At 44.9% G+C, this 19,607-nt stretch overlaps 1 protein-coding gene across 1 annotated transcript; it reads right to left on the bottom strand.

Annotated features, from left to right (window-relative positions):
- Positions 1-599: 599 nt before the first annotated feature.
- Positions 600-3,788, bottom strand: LOC117580537. Its single transcript, XM_034267130.1, has 7 exons — positions 3,246-3,788; positions 2,884-3,158; positions 2,475-2,631; positions 1,157-2,402; positions 942-1,104; positions 781-883; positions 600-728 (listed from the first exon to the last, which is right to left on the bottom strand). Exons 1-7 carry the CDS (start codon positions 3,786-3,788, stop codon positions 600-602), a joined length of 2,616 nt encoding a protein of 871 aa, XP_034123021.1.
- Between the last annotated feature and the right edge of the window lie 15,819 nt (positions 3,789-19,607).

The raw sequence follows: 19,607 nt of genomic DNA, 5'->3' as shown, positions 1-19,607 counted from the left end.
GTTGCTTCCTCCTAAAAGGCAGAAAAAATAAAGGAAATATGAAAAAGAGAGGCGAAGAGCAACAAGGGATTGAAACTATGTTACAACTACTGCAAAAACTTGTTATCTTAATGGATATTTTGTAGTTCGTTTGTGGTTAAAATTGACACACTCCAGGCAGGCACTTTGCAGCCACCAAAACCTATACAAAAAAGTAGCCAAAACTCAAACATCTTGTTGCATTTAGCTGTCTGTTATTTTGTCTTTCAATGTTAACCCTGGAACCGCAATAAATTCTAATTCAATTCAATTCTACAATTAAATCAACTCGCAATCTTATTATGTCTGTCTTTTCTAAGTGGATTACACGAGACGCTGTCGTGTCGCCAGACAACAAAAAAAGTTTAAAATTTAATTATGCAATCGATTCTGTCGACAATTTCCTGTGGCTGTGCCTGTGGCTGTGCCTGTGGCTGCTTCCCCGTGCCAAATCGAACTTAATTGAATTAAACTTTTACCTTTTGACACATTTCCCTTCTCGTCTAATGAAACGGAAATCGACGTTAAAACTTCCTCGGGCTCGCCAAAATTAATTCCACTTGAACTCATTTATTCAACACTTAACCGAACTTGATGATGATGCGCTTATGCCACTTGGAATAGAGTATCTCTGTGCCCAAAATCATGAGGGTTATGCCATAGCTGAAGAGGAGAATCAACAGAGCCGAGCTCACGGTGTCCATGTCGACCTGGGGAAATATAATAGATCTGAGAGCTGCTCAGAACTTGGTCCTAACTCACATGCAAATCGGAGGTTTCAATTTTCTTCACACACGGCGGCTTCCGCGAGTGCCACACATTGAAATGATATGTGAGAATGCCCGTTTCGGTGACGCGTCGCAGGCTGCAAGATAAGTTCATGAAACCAATCCCTAGTTAGCTTCTCCCTTTTGCCAGCTTACCCATACGAGATGACCTTTTTCATTGGTGAATTCTTTTGCATAATGCACACCGTCTTTTGGGGTGGAAACATGCTCACCTCCGTCAGATCGCATATATCCTGTTCGTTAAAGGTTTCGGCTATGATCTTATAGGCAGCCGCCACATCCACATGAAAGGCAAAGCCTGAGGGGGGAAATTTTGACATAGAATTTTCAAAAGTTTGCCCTTAACTTACGTTCATTTTTGACTCTATGTAAACCCGTTTCGGGATCCATCCAATTGCTGGCTGAATTATCTTTGGCATGTGCGCCCGTCTCATGGCTGTGGACTATATCTCTGTAGGATTTGGCAGGATCTGCTGTGCCCGCAGCTGCTGCTGCTGGTGGGGGATCTGCTGGTTCGTCCTCATCCGCCTCGTTCTCTTTGGTTGTGGGCACACTGGTGATCTTTTTGGCATACAGTTCCATGGAAACTGGGTCCTTGGTGTTCAAAAAGTAATCCCTATTGTAGAGAATATCCTCCATGCCCACACGCAGCGAACTGTGCACCAAATCGCTGAGAGTTTTAATTGTTTTTGGCTTCTCCATGAGCAGCGTGCCCACAATACTGGCCGAATAGAACTGATAGATGCAAAAGGAGAACAGCAGACTGGTGATGACAATGCAACGACCAGACACAAAGCTCGTGGAGAAGCCCAAGCCCTGCTGACATATGATGCCCACAAAGAACAGCACCGACTCCAGGAACAAACCCACGCGTTCGGGTGCCTTGCGCTTGGCTTTGCGTTGCTTTAGATAATTATTGAGCTTAAGGTAGCAGCGCTGCCAGAGGGTTGAGGGATCAATGGTTGAGTTTTCCTCTTGTTTTGGTATTTCCGAGGCATCCTCCAACTCTGCTTCCACCGATAGAGCGGTGACTGGACGCACACTGGCCTCCAGCTCGTGCTGCTGCTGCTGCTGCTGCACTTGATGATGATGTCGCGGTGGTGCACCGCCCTTGGGTTTGATCAACGCTGCACCATCGTGCGGCACCAATTTCCACTCAATTGTGGTCAGCAGCCACAAAATACAAACCGTCACCACGCCACACACCATAATCAGCACCCAAACATCATTCGTAAAGGGCTGCAGAAAGACAATGCGATCCTTTTGGGTATTTCGCGGATGTCGAAAGATGAAACACGGCCGACTGGACCAACTGCGACCGGCCACATCGATCCATTTGTGTCGCTCCAGCCAGTAGAATATCGGCGCACCACCAATGTCCGTTTCGTTGCGTATGAGTGCCCCAATCATGCCATCGAATCTGCCGTTCTTCACGTAGCCCCAGGAGGTGGTGCGCGAGAGGACAAACGTCCAGTTGAACATGTCTCGCACGGCCATCAGGAGATTGAAGTTGAAGCGATTCATCGTATCGATGTGACCCGACACCGTGTGCGTTAGGTAGTACATGAGAGTGCCCGTCATGTTCTTGTTGGTCACCTGCAGGTTAGAGTCGGATAACAGACAGTCAAAACTGAACTGCGAGTCATGGATAAACCGGTGCTCTCTCACCACAACCATGCAACGGACTCGGGCATGCTGCATGTCCATGCGACGACGCACCGTTGATGTCCTGCGATACCAGTGATGCAATCGAACACCCTGTGACGGCGTGAAGCTGCCAATTTCCGTTCGATTGACATTTCCACCATAGTTCAGGCCGGGGTTCCTAAGCGAAAGTCGAAATCGGGACTTTAGGGGGTTATGGAAATTAGTCTGACGATGATGATGTTGCGATGATTGCACGATTTGGAGACCAGACAGTTGCGTGACCTCTGGCTGGTGTACCATTTGAGGACAGTTTTGAAAGTGCAAACTCTGGCAAGTTCTTTTGAGTGGTTGCCTTCGATCTAATGACGCTTTCCGCTTGAACTCAATGTCAAGCGAGGTTAATGATTGTGACTCGTGAGGTGCCACTCACCACACATCATAGAGCGTATAATTAGCTGCCTCTGACAGTCGCTTGGCCAGCATCAATTCCGTGTTCATATACAAGTTCATACCCTCCGTAAACTCCTCGATAGTTGGCTGTATATCTGGCTCTTCCTCTTCCTCCCTTGTACTTTGCAGTTGCTTGGCTTGCTGTGGCAGCACCTCTTGCTGGTTTCCTGTTGCCGCTTCCAGCTCGTTGAACAGCCCAAAGTCCTCTATCAATAGCCAGTGAAACTTGTCGCTGTAGAGCATCTTGGCGGAAGCCTTTGAAATAATTTCACTTGAGCACTTAATAAGGCTGAAGCAGCGAGCTGCAGGTGAGCCTTGGGGGCTGCCCGTTCAAAGTCTTACCAACTCGAGGAAGCGACGACTCTGGGCGCCGCATGCCAAATCCACAGCCACAATTTGCCTAAGGGCATCCACCGTCAGCACGCTGTCCAACCACTCGGCATGGCTCTGGGCCTGGCTCTGTGACTGAGCGAAACCAAAACCGTAGCGGGGCCCCTGCACACGGCCACCGCGCCTGGGGCCAGTGTTGCTGCTGCCATAGCCGCCGCCATAGCCGCCGCCCGTCTGTTGCAACACATCGAGCTGCACAATCCGCACAAAGAGCTGACTCCGGTAGAGGCTCTTAATCAGCTGCGCATTCTTGGCAGCAAATGCCGCACGCAGTGCCTCTCCATTCCTAGTGCTGGTCTCGGGATTGCGGCACGTGAAGTAGGTTAACCGTGGTATATGCCGGTAGTGCACACAGAACTGTACGAGGAGGCTGCTCTGCAGCACAGAAGTGCGCAAGGGTTCCGCCTGCACCCCGCCAGTCTCCTCCAATGGCAGCTCCTGGGCCCCGATTGAGATGGCAGGCAGCAGCAGCAGCATTAACCAATGCATTGCCATATTGTTGTAGACACTGACATTGGAATTCCTTTTGCCCCGTGCTTTATATACAATACAGAAATAAGGTAGACAAGAGAGATTGCATTATTCATTTGACTTTGACATTTGGCGGCTGTCAGAAATTCAATTGGACCATAAATCGCTCAGTGGAATTTCACTTTTCTTGTCAACTGACACACCGGTCGGTCGGTCGGTTGGTCGCTCGGTTGGTCATCATTATTCAATTTCATTCAATTACATTTCATAATTCATGAGCCACGCCTCCGCTTTATGAAAGGAGCCAACTGACACTGACTCTTTGGGCCCTTGCCCATGAATATGCATAAAGGATGCGGATTGAATCGGTCTCTGAATCCGAATGAGGGTCGCTTGTGTGTGTGTGTGTCTCAATCCCCAAACCATTTGCTCCTTGTCCTTTGTGTCCTTTGGGTAGTCCCTGTCCTCTGTATGTGTGAGTGTGTGTCCCCATGTCATAAATTCAGACAGTTTGTCACTTTAATTGGATTTCCATGCCACAAAACGAAACAAAAGCAAGATTTATTCTAAAATACAAAAATAAAAAGGGAAGTGGCTCAAAATTGAATTACCATGAGACAGGGCCAAAAGTTCTGGCTAACAAATGCCCCCAGCAGCAATCACAGCGAAAATAAATAGCGGAAATAGAGAAAATTCTACTGAGAGTTTGATTGGCAACAGGTTTGGTTTGGAGGATTATTTGGTGGAACTGCAAAGGGGAGTTGTATATAAAAATTTTTCCTTCCTGTGTTTTTAATTTAATTTCTCCTTGTATCAGATTGTAATTATTTTATAATCATTCGCTTACAATTTAAACATAATTTTCATTAATTTAAGGGATTAAAATACTGCAGCTAAAAGTCTGCCTTCTATTTTTCAGATTCTAATTTAATTTCTCTTCTTATTTCTGTTAAAATCTAAACACAATTTCCACTCATTTAAAGTCTTGCACTTTCTCCCCCATTTTCCTGTATTTTCCATTTCCATTTTGCCGCTTTGCTGCTCAGCTTATGACTAATGCCAACTTCTGTTTGTGTTTGCCCTTTCTGATTTTTCAGGTTTTCTCCTGTACAGATTTTTGCTTTTTCTCCACAATTTTTGCGGTCAAGAACAAAGTCATATTTCCTTATTATCTGTGGGCGCCACCCTCGTAATACCCCAGAAAAAAATGGAATTATTAATGGCATTGTCCATTTGCTGCTAAGTGGCGCAAATTACATTTTTGTTTATTTTTCTGCTGGACTCGTGCTTGGCCTTGGGGCTGAGGCAGCTACTCCTGTTTTGGTTCTTTATTCTTTATGGTTTCTATACTTTTTGTTTATTGTTTCCTCTTGGCTCCCACAATATATGTTTTGGTGTATGGCGTTTGGCGTTTGGCGTTCGTTGAAATCCTTAATTGTACTTGGCGCCAAACGAAAGCGTTGGAGCGCATGGCTTTAATGGGCATCAACTTGAGGCTCCGCTTTTATTGTGTGGGGGGGGATGCTTCACTTACCTTTTTGGCGTTATTTAGTTGGTCTTTAACGGGGCAGCAGCAGCAGTTGAGGATCCTTCAGGGCATTCTTTGAGACTCACTGCTCAAATTATTCCAAGTGCTTTTCGGTAAGCGGATTGCTGAGTTTTTTAAAGATCTTATAGGGAAGGATGGCGGTGCTCTGCAGGTTTCTGTTTTGTTTTTGCAGGCCAAGCTTTTGTTTCTAATTCAATTAATTATGCTTGCATCCAGAACACACGAGCTTGGGGCTTACGAAATGCTTGGTGGGGCTCTGCCAGTGCAGATTCTGAAGTGGCTTACAGAGGGGGAGGAGTCGAGGAGGCACACCACCAGTGGTTGCTTGAGCGTTCATTTCCTTTTATGGTGGTCGTGGCTGAAAGTGCAACTAAACTGTAAAACTGTTCATAATGAATGGGTTAAGAGTGGGTCAGGCGTGGCCAATAAAAACAGGCGACAGGCCGACAGCGAGCACAATTTTCAAAGAAGAACTTTTGTCGCCTCAAACCAAAAGAAACTTTACATAAAGGCGGGCAAGGCCCACTCCTCTTGAGTGCACTGAATATTGGCCAAAGTGTCAACGGCAGTGCCAACTGTGAGCCGTGAGCCCATTCTAAACCGCTCTCTTTCCCTCTCTCTCTCTGTGTTGCCTGGTTTATGAGCCCAGTCAGCCCTAAAGCCGCCTTTGTCCAAAAGGAACATTGAGGGGAAGGAAGCGAAAAGCCAAGTCCAGGACAAAACCGCAACAAAGGCGTGCAAAGGGACAAAATGAACAGGCGGCAAACAGTTGGGAGCAGCAGGCCCTTCCTGCTATAAGGGGCACCGGAGAGTGTGTATGAAGGGAAGTGGCCTACCAAACGACATTTGCATGCAAATGATGCAGCAGCCAGCCCAGCAGAAGCTTCCAAGGCAGCCAATAGCCAGGACCTCTGTACCTGCTGCAGTCAGAACAGAACGAAGCAGAGAGAAGCAAAGTCCTGAAGTCGAGTCAGCAGATGAACTTGTTTTGTGCTAATGAGATCAGCATGCAAATGCCTCGCCAACTAAGGAGCGGAAATTGCAATGCAAAAAGTGTAGGAATAATGGGTTGTCGTCGTGCTGCCATTCAGCTTTCGCTTTTGCATTCCAGGCACACGCACGCAAATGGTTGGCAAATGGGGGGTAGAAATATTATGACAAGTCACATTAATCAAGCGGGGGAACCTAGCAAAGCTCTCAGATTTCCATACAACTCAATGCACACTCGAGGGAGCAGGGCAGGTTAATGGTAATATTTCTTACAGTTGAGCGACTTCTTCTCACATGTGTTGCATGCAATTCAAATTATTTCTTTGTATGCCTCACTTACAGTAAGAGTCCACAGATATTTGACACACACCTACACATGAAACAGACTTTGGTTATCTGTAGAGAATCATCTAGAGAACCCTCACATCAAATCCTTGTCTCATCTCTTTGCCTTACTTTTTCACTTGCTTTCACTTTCCAAGGACTTTTTGCCGCTATCTGGCAGCCTTCTTGATGATAAAGTTGACAAATTTGCGTGGCATTCCAACAAATATTAATAAGTAGAAGGGAAAAGCTTTTATCCTTGAAATGTAACAGCAACAAACATTCTCTCAGCTGCATTTGTGCCCTGGAGATACGAATGCGAATATTCCGTTTGCTTTTGGCTTTGTTTTTTTTTTGTTTGTTTTGGGTTGACAGACAGCTGTGACATTTTGTTGTTGTTTTTGCCGAAAGATGAATGCTGCTGTGGTTGTCAAGTGGGTTGGAAATGTATCATTTAAAGTGAAACTTCAATTGAAAATATGTGCAGAAAATCACAGAAAATAGTAGAAAAATCAGCAAACGTGAATGGAGTTTTGAGATTTAATTAGAGCCATTATGATAATTGTTTGTAGTCATTTCTGTATTCCCCAAAGGGGAATCACTTTGAATGACTTTCTCTGCAATTTTCTTTGTGGAACTTTTCCAGCAGCAAACCAACTGTCTTTGATCTTTATAATTCCTGTGCCTGTCCCTGCACCCTTCACAGTCATAACTATAATAGCATTAAGTAAATCACAGTCCAATCTGTAAGCTGCTGTTTTTTCCTCCTCTCGATTCCCTTCTGGGTTTTCCACTTTAGCCTCTTCTTCCCCTGCTGGCTGGGCTGTAAAAAGTTGCCGCCGTCAGCTGAAAGTCGCGTTGAGTGCATTCCGTTGATTTATAATAAAAATAATGTTTAAAACATATAACATCATAATGAAGGTGGGCGACGAATCGGTTTCGCGGAGGGTGTGAAAGATCTTAAGAGGCGCAGGGAGCAGGGCGCAGGGAGGGCGGCGAAAAGCGCTGGGAAAATGCTGCTTCGTAAACAAGTTTCGAGTGAAATAATAAAATGCGCTTTTTATGCATTTACTCCCCGGGGACTCTCAGCAGCCTGCACTCCTTCCTCTCCCTCTCTCTCCCTTCAACTCTGAGGCACCTTTTGTATAATGCGTGTTATGTAATAGTTTACTCTGCCTCAACGCAACCCACTGCCACCGTTCTAGCCCACCTTTTGCTGCACCTACCTGGGGCAAGCTGTCGTCGTTGCTGCTCGCTTCTCGGCAAAACTTGGAAGCGTTAAAAAAATCCCACCATATTTTGCTTCTCCACGCAAGTTTTTGTTGTACAGATGTGGAGAATGGGGGTATATTTGTTGGTGATAATAAATGTAACAGCCAAAAGGAATTTATGCTTAAAAAAACATTAACAATTTACAAATGAAAACTCTGCTAATATGAAACATTACTGTGTCTTTTTAGGGTATTAAATAGTCCTAATATAGCCTGTAATACTCTCATGGCTTTGCCTTTGATGCAACATAAAACTTTTCATCCAAAGCGACAGCCTCGTCGCCTGCACCACTTAACCAGGTAAATGCTGGCTGAGGGGTTGTGGCCATGCAGGGAAATGCAGAGCTAAAAAGTGTCCAGCGGTGTAGGAAGGGAGCACGGGCACATCTCAACCCTGTGCATGAAAAGGCGTGACCGTAAAAGCAGCCACAAACTTTCACCAAAACAATTTTGACACCTGAACCTGAACCATTTTACCGTGTTGACAACGGAACCGCCGGTACCCCCAGCCGGGTTTCGGCAACCCGGATCCGTTCATGTTAATTCCACGCAGACTCTATGCGGGGAACGTCTTATGACAAAAGGCAAACAAAAGTTTAACATCTCCAGCAGAACTCCCAGAGAAAAAAAAAACAGTAAAAGAAGCAAACAGCAAAATGTACAAAAACTTTTAAGAATTCTTAGCGGAAAAACAGTGTCTTGGGTTAAATGTGGCACATGAATGAAAGGCGCAGTGAGTGGTGGCAGCAGCGGGATAGGAAGAAGGACTATGCATAAATATGATTTAAATGGTTTTTGATTTGTGACCAGAGGTAGCTGTGAAGTGCTTTAAGATCTTTAATTGGGAGCAAAAATGATGCTGGAAGCAAGTTAGAGACTGTGTGAAGGGATTTTGAGGTAACAAGATAACTTCAGCTCACTTTAGGCTTTATTTGTAGTACTAAATTAATTTACAATGTCCCTGGAATATATTTTATATTTTACTAACCCAAAACATAGCACTTAAAATCGAGAAAACTAGATTTTTGATAGACCTAAATACTTATTTTCCAGCCAAAGACAAAGACTTCTACAACTCTCAGACAAACTCCATTCAAATGAGAGACAGAGTAGATGCCAAACGCCGCTTATAAGCAACACACAAAGACAAGCTGCTGCTAGAGAATAAACTGTGAGACAGGTAAGCGAAAGTACGACCTAGAATTAGGCACGCAAACATATTTGCTTGAGCGCCTTGGCTACTCCTTGCTTTGCTTTAAGAAACACTCGTGCTCGGGTGGCCAAAAACCAGAGCAAAACTCGCACCGTGACCCAGTTTAAGACACATTACCCTCGCTTTGATAGCTGTGCGGGGGTAAAAGCGCTTCAATCAACAGCTCAGACACATATGTTACGCTGGATTGTTATGGAAATCCATAAATAAAAGCGCACAGACACATGTTTACACGCTCATCAATTTTTGCGCCAGGAATAGGACTAGGAGAGAGCAATGGCAGCCCAGTCAAGTGTCAGGCGTGAACGTTTGTTAATGTCTCAAGACGTGGCAAAGTGTTGACAATAATTCAGGACACGTACCTGCAATAAACCCATACCCGAAGGCAGTCCGTAAACCCCGCAGAAAGGCATATATCTTTGCTGGCTGCAGTTTATGTGTCCACAGGCTTTAAGGCACTCGAAGAAGTTGCCCAAGCACAAACAAATTAAATGAACTTTTGTCTAAATATTTTCTATTAGTAGGCAGCGCTCTCTGTCTCTCTCTCTCTCTCTCTCTTTCTCTCCCCTAATAGACTTGACAGCCTGACAAAATAATAATGTGCGTGACCAGGACTCATTGAAATTTCCCAGGCGCGATTCGTGTTGACATTTTGGTGCGGGTTGCTGGTGTGGATTAAGTTATAAACAAATACAAATGCTTGGCTATTTCTTGTGCCTTGCACGACTGCTGCGAGAGGCAAATGTCAACAAGTTTATTGTGTGAAGCTGTTTATGGGGGTGCCAGTGTCCAACACGCAAACCAAATTAAGTCATACTCGTTAAATGAAATGGAAAAATTACTCGGGAGTGGGTCGAAAGTCGAAGGTTTTGATACACTTACAATGAGTTTTGTGCTGCTGCTGTTCCAACCTCTTTATAGCCTGCTCTCTGTGTTTAATTCTCACTCCAGAAAGACCATTGCCGTGCCCAACAAATGTCCGGCTAAAAACGAAAGACATTTGCAAACAAATGTTGCCACTTCTTGCGCTCTCGCTCTCTCTCTCTGTCTGCTTTGTGGTCCATATGATTTGCATAATTTGTCAGAACAAACATAACACAATGTAATACAATGTGGCAAACACACAAAACACACACACACACCCATTGCGTATGCGTAATCTGGCACTTCTAGTGCGAAAATACACACAACATAAAGACAGGGGGCCAGCCAGCACGGGCTTTTGGTCGTCGACATGCAAATCGAGGGGAAGGGCAAAGCAAAACGATAAACGCCTCGAGAGGAGCCCAACAAAGAGGGCAAAAAAAAAGGAAGGAAACCCAAACAAGCAGAGGAACGAACAACAATCCTCGGGTCACACAGGCGGTAAAACCAAATCCTGCTAATACACCCGCACCAACCCGATGAAACCGCGTCCCCCCTCGCACCACAAAAAAAAACCGAAGCAAATGCATAACGTTTGTTGCCAAATCCGTCCTTTATGCTGAAATCAAACGACAATAAAAAGAAAGAAACAACAAGGAATGGCAGGGAAAGGAATGTAAATGTAAAGAATGGGGGGAAAAAGGCAAAGTCAAAGTCCCACAGGGAAACGGCCATAGAGGGGAGTGCGGTGCAGCAGCATTTTATGGTTATCGTCGCCGAACGTTGGGTTATGTTTTATGGTTAGCCCCAAAAACCCAATTGAAGGGACAGCCACAGCACTAGGGGCCAATGCATTGGGAAATTCATGTTGGAGGGGAATTTAAGGGACTTTTAATTTCACATGAACTGAGAGCATAATTTAGCAATTAAGCGGAGAGGAATTAGTTGGAGTTTTGTAGCTAGTTTCTGCTGCACACCTAAAATTAGGCTCTTGCTTTTCCGTGCAAATGTTTATCAACTGAAAGATACTTTACGTGGCACAGACACACATTCACACACACACACAGACAGCTACAACAAGTGTCACTTTCTACACAGAGATTCGCTGTGGTATTCATCCTCCTCATCATCCAAAGCCTCCTCATCGACACCCACAATTTTGTACGCGAGCTGCCGCGTCGACAGTATTTATTTTTATTGACATTTTGTCAACCCCTCAGCGCGCAGCCCACAGGCAGAACCGCAGACCCCCCGACAAAACCCCCAAAAAATGCAGAATGTAAAAAAAAAGGAAAGAGAAAAGGAAGGCAGAAAGCGAGACCGCGATTGAAGAGGAAAAAGCCCCTGTGAAAAGTAAGGAGCGCGATTTACGTGACGAGACCGCGGCGGCCATTTAATGCTGCTCCCTGCCCGACCCCGCCGCGCACCGTCCACCCTTAGCCCCTCGCGTTTGCCAAAGGAAAAACACGGGGAAAAACGCGGCAAGCACAAAGAAAATGCCATTTTCCATGTTGGTCTTAATGAATGCGTAAAAGTTTATTGCGACAGTGGGGTATGAGATTGAAATGGAAGTGGAAATGGAAATGGAACAGGGAGACTTTAGGATAGGATGAGGCTTGGCTGTGGAAATGGCAAAAAGAAACGCCAAAAGGGAGGGCACTCGACAGGTGTAAGTGCCCCGCACAAACAGCCAAATGATTTATTTTTATTCAAAGAACCAGCCCAGAAAGAGAAGGAGAAGAAGGAGCAGGAGAAAGAGCGACCATTGTCGCGCTCAATCAGCTCAGGATGAATGAAAGTGATGCCCTTAAGGGAAAGGCAGGCTATACTATGCGAACTGAATGTTTGGGTAAGCCTTCTGTAAGGTAAACCAATTCCCAGTCTCCTAGAATTTCCCTTCAATCATTTAGATTTGAATGGAAGTTTTTTGAAACTAATGAAATTTGAATGAACTGCTGGGGAGATGTCCAAGCTGTAGGCTTTTCCTGGCTTCATTTTTGATTCCTATTATAACAATCCAAAGTTTGACATTTGACAGCACTTAAAGCTGACAATTTCAAAGCAAATCTTCGTCAAATTTTCACCAAACTCTCCACTTCTTCACTGACAATCATTAAAATGCAATTATCTCAACATTTTGTGGTCTTGAATCATTTTTCGATTAGAATTTCATCCTCAAACCATTAGGTAAAGCATCGAAAATTTGCCCACCCACTGCCAGAATGTAATTATATGCCCTGATAATATCTAAGGAAATAGCCAGGGCTTCCCTCTAATTTCAGCTTTCAACATTCAATTATTCAAATGAGAATTTCTACACACACACAGGGCACAATTTATGCGACATTCATTGCTCCGCCCTCCCCCAAAAACCAATTTGCATTATTTAGTCCGAAAAAAAATAGCCAGAAGGGAGAGGAAGGTCAAAAGTTGTCCACTATCCCAAAACGAGAGACAATTGGGGCCCGGGAAACAATTAAAAGCCAGGACATCGAATGCTGCAACAGAAAAAAATTGTGCAGGAACAGCAGAAAAGAATAGGAAAGGAAAAGCAAATGGAAGCAGAAAAAACAAATACAAATAGTAAACCACTAAAATGGTAGCTGCAACTGCCAAGATTGCAGGCTACAGGATGTGTCTCCACCTGGATCGAAGATACGAAGCCAACTGACGACAAATGGCCAAATGATAAAAATGCCCAACGCTAAATGTAAATAGAAACTGAAACACTGGGAGGCCACTGAGCAAACCCATGGGCAAAAGGAGTGGAAGTCCCTGAGAGGACAATAGTTGGACCTTGGACACGGACTGGCACTGGGACTGAGGACTGGGGACTGGGTACTGTTGCTGCGGGCCGTTTTGCTGGCCAATTGAACATTTCGGAAATTGGAAATTTCGCACTTGATGATGGTCCACACAATTGGCCCACAATGAAGACACATTCGTGCGTGAGGACAACGCTGAGGGGGGGGGGGGGGGGGGGGGGGGGGGGGGGGGGGGGGGGGAGGAGTGGAACTCAGGGTTGTGGTTTCGCCTCTAGCTCTAGCTCTGTTTCAATCGAAGGATATAGCCTGGCTCTAAACGAGGTACAAGGGTATATTACATTGCACAGAATACGTGTATCACTTCTTCGACCTTTTCTCTTCGTTTGTTTTGCATTAATGGATATCTACCAGTCGATAGAGCTGCTTGAATTTTGCCCGCAGCTTCGCACACAGAATCTCCAAACAGTTCTCTCTCTGTCGATTGTGTCGGTTCTCAGTTCTCATTTATCAGTTTGATTTCATTGCCACTTCTGCCGTTGCGGGCAGATGAGGAATTTGGCCCTCCGCACGTTCGTTTGATTTCCCCAGTGTGAGCAATGGACTTGAAACGGGTTGCCCCAACCCCACACCATTTTGCGCACCTGCTCAGGCGACTGCCGCTCTCTCATAAAGTGTTTATGAGTGTTTGTCTGTGGTTCCTTTGAGCCTCTCTTGGATCTGTCGCTCTGTGTGTGTGCCGACACTTTTTATGTGCCTGCCCACACAGTTGGAGTGCCCTTTGTCCTGCCTGGCTCATAATTTACAAGGTGCTAAGGCGACAATTTGTGTGGCACTTGAGGGAGGGAAGTGCGGGCCTCAGTTGAAATGAGTTTTTCCTTGGCCAATTTCTTGGGACAACTGCGATTAAGTCAAGCTGCTAATGAAACTTACACTGTAACATTAATAAATATCACAGCCTTAACTTGGCTTTAGTTTTCTCCTATAATTTATATATTTTATGCTACTTTTTGGTCAAAGGCCAAACCGAGTGGCGGTAGAAGGAAACATTTTGTTTGACATCCGCCTCCGTTTGGTTTCCTTCTGCAGGGAAAAGCATTTCCTTGTCAATAAAAAGTCTCTTTCCGGTGAAATCATCAACATCATCATCATCAACATTTATGGCCGACCGCTGATGTAAATTTTGTGAAATTGAAAGCCAAATGGCTGGGGGGCAACTTTTATTATTTGTCACAAAACTTCTTTAAATAGTCGCAAAGATAAACTTGTGCATTAATGCCCACAAAGTGCTCTATCTGTGTGTACCATTGGGAATCAAGTTTTCTGCCTCCTACAAGATATTTGTCAACATTTATTGTTGCCTCAACCGCGCACAGTTTATTATAAAGATGTGAAATGTTTACCCGACCCGCCTCAAAGATATTTTCAATCAAAACAACAACATCAACATCATCAGCAGCAGATACTTTTGCGCCAAGGCGTTAGATGCTTTGCATAGCTTTATGGGGAAGGAGACATTCCACAAACAGAACAAGGAAGGAAGGAACCAAGCAGCCATACGGGGGGAGAACGGCAGGCAGGCTGCAGGTTACACTGCCGCGAGCGTTGGGTAAATTTCCAACAGCATTGTTAGCGGCTTTTGAGGCATGGATGGAGTGGAGCATACCTGCGCGAAAGGAGTGCAAAATCTACAGGGAAAAAGTGTGTGGCAACAAGCAGGAGGAGCCAAGCGATGGAAGCTGTGGCTGCTGTGCCAACGAACGGAAATCGTCACCACAATGATGTCTAAGAAGCGTGAATTGTGCGTCTCTTGTTGCCATAATGTACCATCCAGTATACCACACTTTTGCTACACATTTGTACTACATCTGGGGGCATGTTTTGCATTTGCCAAGAGGTACAGAGCGGTAGGCAGAGAAACGAACCAACCATATGGCCTGAATTAAACATTTTTCCATATCAAAATTTATGCAAAAACAATGGACGATCTCTGTGTGCTGCCATAAATCGCATGACCAAACTATGAAAACTTTTTATTCCACTCTGCCGCTGCATGGAAATTCAATTAAAGTGACAAACTTTCCAAAAATGTGGACATGGGAGCAAACAGCAGCTACAGCAAACAGTAACACACAAAAATCCAATGAATGCCCAATGGGAAAAAGAAAAAGAAAAAGATAAAGGCTGAAAAACTTTTGCATATTCAATTGTTAGGGAAAAGCTGGGGGGAGAGGCTCATGAATTATGAGTTTGTAATTGAATGGAAATTGATTTGAGTGTAAAGAATGGCATGAAAAGTGAAATTTTGCCAAGGATTTATCAGAGTCAACTACAAGCAATAAGTCAAAGCTGTAAAGACATTCCTGACAACGATTATATGCCACTTTTTGGGGGCGGTGCACACTCATCAGCATTAAGCTGGGACAATTTCCAGTTTTATTTATGAGCTAATTCCCTCAGAGATGCCAGCTGTTTTGCTAGGAAATAAATATATATATTCAAAGTATTTGTGCTGGCCAAGTGCCAGTTGGCCCAGCAACCGAACAGAGCTGTGATTTGGCAGCAGTTACAGAGATCTCTGACTCGTCGTTCAATTTGCAAAACAAAATGTGTGCAGCCATCGAAATGCTGATTTAGTGGAGCAATCAGTGACAGCTGCAGTGTTGGAATGACTTTTAAATATCGAGGCCAAACAATTTCAACAGATGTCGAGGCTTTTGTAGCAATCTTTGCATGCAAATGACAGTCCCACAGCCAGAGAGGAGGGACCTTGTATTGTGGTCAACATCATTAGAGATCTAGAGCGTTTGCTTGCTCATTTGGCTGCACATTCTCCACGCCTCTCCTCCCAGTCAGCGAGACTCAATCAGCTGAGTGCCTCACAGTTCATTTGTGGAGCGTAGCCCCTTGGCATTTTTTAGATACGACTGCCAGCCACGCGGAGAAATTTCCACCCAGGTGTAAGGACCCCAAAACTTCGTTTGATCTGGAACAGATTGAACAATCAATTACGTGCCGCCAGACACGCCCACTTCACTTCCCATCCACATAGTGAGTTTGAGGAGCTGCAAAGGGCGCGGGGAGGAGGTTGAATCTGAGTGAGTGGCATGAAGAAAAAACGCGCATACGTGCCGTTGTCCAGGTCTTGCCGCTGCTGCTGCTGCTGCTGCTGCTGCTTCAGCTGCAGGTCGTCCAGGTTCGTCGCTGTTGCATGAAATTGACCCGCGATGCCAGGATTTATAAATGCAAGGTGTAGCAGTGTGTGTGGGAGTGGAGAGAGCACAGCAGCAGTCACAGTGGCTCGTAGTCGATCCCTACAGCTATGAGAAATGCAAGAAATCAACCAAAAACGAACGTGCGATGCATACAAAAGCCGGACTCTGACTCCAAACGGATTGTTTTCTTTATGTCTGTATGTGTGTGTGTGGGAGTTGACAAACCCCCTGCTGCACCTCTCCCCCTACGTAACACTCACAATTTTCCTTTGGCTACCTGTACACCTCCGCTCTCTCTCTCTCTCTCTCTCTCTCTCTCTCTCCGTTCTTTGGCAAGTGAAAAATGCAATCAACCTGAGGCGAAAAAATTTCCACATGTAAACGGCTATGAATGTGCCTGACTGCTGCCTGGCTGCATCCATCCATCCACTGCGATTGCCCAAGGAAGCAGAACAACAATCCTGCTGCTCCTGCTGCTGCTGCTGCCAACAAATAGAGTTGTGCTAAGAGTTCGAAAGAACAGAAAAGAAAAGAAAAGAAAGGTGTTTGCTCTTTTAATAATATTAAAATGGATGAACATAAAAGTCGAAACCTTTTTGCATAGCTGGAAGAGCTTTGAGTGGAATTGTTTAGCTGCTTGAAAGAAGAGCAAATTCTGCCACAATAAATACCAGCATCTAGCCCACACACAACGTGACATTATTCATTAGTTAGCACTTATTCCCCGGGTGAAGAAACCTAATAAAAATTGTAACAACTGTCGAAGCAAATGGTTTTACTTACTGCTTGTCGTTTCGGGGTGTTCTCTGGGGAGCGTTAAGACAACAATAATGTAATATCATTGTTCCAACATATATTTATGCGATTATAACATACCCCGGTGTACATGTGTCATGTGTGAGTGTGGATTTGTGTGCATTAGGAGCAGCAGGAGGAGCGAGCGGAACAAGAGCCGGCAGAGGCAGGAGTACGAGCCAGCAGTTTGAGGCGTGTGTAAATATTTCATATTATCTATCCCCAGAGAGAATTGTCTGTTTTTGTGTGGCATTAAATATGCATAGGCCAGCGCTTTATACCCCAGCCAGCCGACAGCCGCTGTATGAACTGACGGGCCCTGACCCACAGCACTTGACCAAAGTCCAAAATCGAATGAATGGCAAAATGTTCAAAATGCTTGGACAGCTGCCTGCCAGCAGGCCTGGTCTGCCTGACTGTCTGTGCCTGTAAATGCGTAGCCAGCAAAAATCATCATCAACATTACCAATTGTTTTCTCTGCTACTAAGTACTGCTGCTGTGTGGATTATCAAAAGATTTTTGTGCTCGAATTACAAGTAGCGTTTGCCCAAATTCAATTCAATTTTATAAGCCACAAAAGTCACACACAACCACACACACACACACGCACACACAACTAGTCCCCGCATAGACCTTGAGAGGTAAACAAAATTTAATGTTTTCAATTAGCTGTCAGAAATCGTTGCACGCAGAGGCCTGGCCCCCCATCAGAAGCGCACAATCAGCAACCCTTAAACATCGACAAAGAGCCATCGCCAGCCGTGGGTTGGCATTTCAGGGGTTTTGACTGGTAAACAATTTTGGTTGCCCGAAGGAATGGGCATCGAGCGGAGCGTTGATTGTATGTGCCTCAGAGGCGGCTCGTCCTCATGCTCATCCTCCGTCATGGTGTCTGTGAATAATTTCGACATTATTGCCTGTGCTTAATTCAAATGAAATTAATTTCGGCAGGTAAACTTCAGGCCAGGACAGGAGGCCAGAGCAGCCGGACAAGGATCAGGACTTACGCTCAGGCACGGGGGCTCAGGACTCTGGCTCATTGTTTTTGGGTGATTTAATGCCCATAGATGTGTGTGCTCGTTGTTGGCTGTGTGGTGTGCGGGTAAATGAATTCATCCCTTGGGCAACATTTGATGGCATAATTTGAGGCGTCAGGAAGTCCTCCTGCTGCTCCGTTGGGTCCCCAGAAAAGGTCAGTGCCCAGTGGATCCGCCTACTCACGTGGCAACGGGGCGTGAATGTTAATGTCTCATATTTTATTTTCCATTGAGGTTTAGCTTTTAATATGATTGTGGGGGCGGCAGCAGGAGGTGTGTCTTGTTGATTTTTCGGGTCTCGAAGCGTATAATTATTGGCAACTTGTGGGCTTAGATGCTTTAATCCTGCAGCTAGCCAAGAGCCACGCGAACTCCAGGGAATGTTCAGCTGCTCCTTGAAGAGTTTTTAGCTGTAGCCCCCCACAGCCAGTACCACTGCCCCTGGATTTGCAAGTGAGCCATAAAATATATGTTTCGCAGCTCTAAACACGTTCTTAGCATTCAAGAGAGTCTCTCCAGTCTCCGTCTCGACTATGCCAGGCACTCCCCTGTTTGTCTGCCAGGCTCCAACTGTCGGATTGTCTGATTTTACAGATATTTTGCTATTTTTTATTGCCACTCTACTCTGCCTTCAGACCCCCCCAGAGAATGCAAAAGGAGGCCCTGAGAGACAGAGAGGGAAAGAGGCACGGCTGTGCCGCCTTCCCTCCATTCCGTAGATTAAAGTGTTAATATTTAATGCAAGCGATTTGTTCGGCTTGAGTTATTATTATGATGCTGAAGATGCGGAGGGGACAAAGCAGCGTCCAACCCTTTTTTGTGGGCTTTAAGTTTCCCTGAAGTTCGCTTAAAGGTTGACAAGTTTTCTAAAAACCAAAACTATGCCATAACAAGAACTTTCTTTGTTTTACAACTAAATTTAAACCAAAAGAAAGTTGTTGTTCAATAGGTTTTTGTTGAAGTATCTGAGGGCTACATTCTGCCTTTTTTTTTGCCAAGTGTTGCCTGCCCCCCTTTGCTTTCCTTTATTGTTGGTCACATGCGTCATTGGTTTTTGCCAATTATTGTTATGTAAAATGAGCATTTAATTGAGCTGTGAATGACTGAAAATTATGTGAAAAAATGCCATTCAAATTAAATGCGAAAAAATCATGAAAACAAAACAAATCTTCTGTCTCTTACGCTTTTTTTTTTATTGTTTTGCCCTGCTGAAATTAATTGAATTAAAAATGTGCGGGTGTAGTAGGTAGCGCTTTAAGCTGATCAACCGATTAAGCAGTAATTAAAAATAATACAGCAACCATTAGACTGGGGAGAAAGAGGAGACAAAAGTGAGGTTCTGCCTATTGCGATTAAGTTGGCACGTGTATTTAATGACATCGAAATGAGCTACCAGCAACAGACACAGAACTGGAACAGCATCTGGAAAAGATAACGAGTGTTCTCATTATCATTCTGTGCCACACACACACGTGACACTGCCCCGAGTGGTGCTGGTGCTGGTGCTGGTGCTGGTGGTGGTGGGGACAAAAGATTGACATAATGACAATGAAACGCCCAAATGATTGTCTTTGCCTATAAACCAAACACACACAGAGCCACACACACGCCGAAAGAAAGAGCTGCAAGGACTAAGAGAAAGAGAGAGAGGCGGCAACATAGTACATGGCAGCCTGGCAATTATGGCAGCCAGAAAGATAATTCGAAACAGAAGGGCAGACGTTAGAGCGTCCATGAAGTGGCTTTAAAAGCGAGTAAACCCGGGGAAAAAGCATTTATGCCCAGAAACCAAACAGAACAAACACACACACACAGGCACACA

Source organism: Drosophila guanche, unplaced genomic scaffold, assembly GCF_900245975.1.
Source record: "Drosophila guanche unplaced genomic scaffold, DGUA_6, whole genome shotgun sequence".
NCBI lineage: Eukaryota > Metazoa > Arthropoda > Insecta > Diptera > Drosophilidae > Drosophila > Drosophila guanche.
This window is presented reverse-complemented; position numbering and strand designations above follow the sequence as displayed.

Coding starts and splice junctions, on each gene's coding strand:
- LOC117580537 (XM_034267130.1), bottom strand. CDS start 3,788: ATGGCAATGCATTGGTTAATGCTGCTGCTGCTGCCTGCCATCTCAATC. Junction 3,159..3,245: donor GTCGTCGCTTCCTCGAGTTG/GTAAGACTTTGA, acceptor ATTATTTCAAAG/GCTTCCGCCAAGATGCTCTA. Junction 2,632..2,883: donor TATACGCTCTATGATGTGTG/GTGAGTGGCACC, acceptor ACTTTCGCTTAG/GAACCCCGGCCTGAACTATG.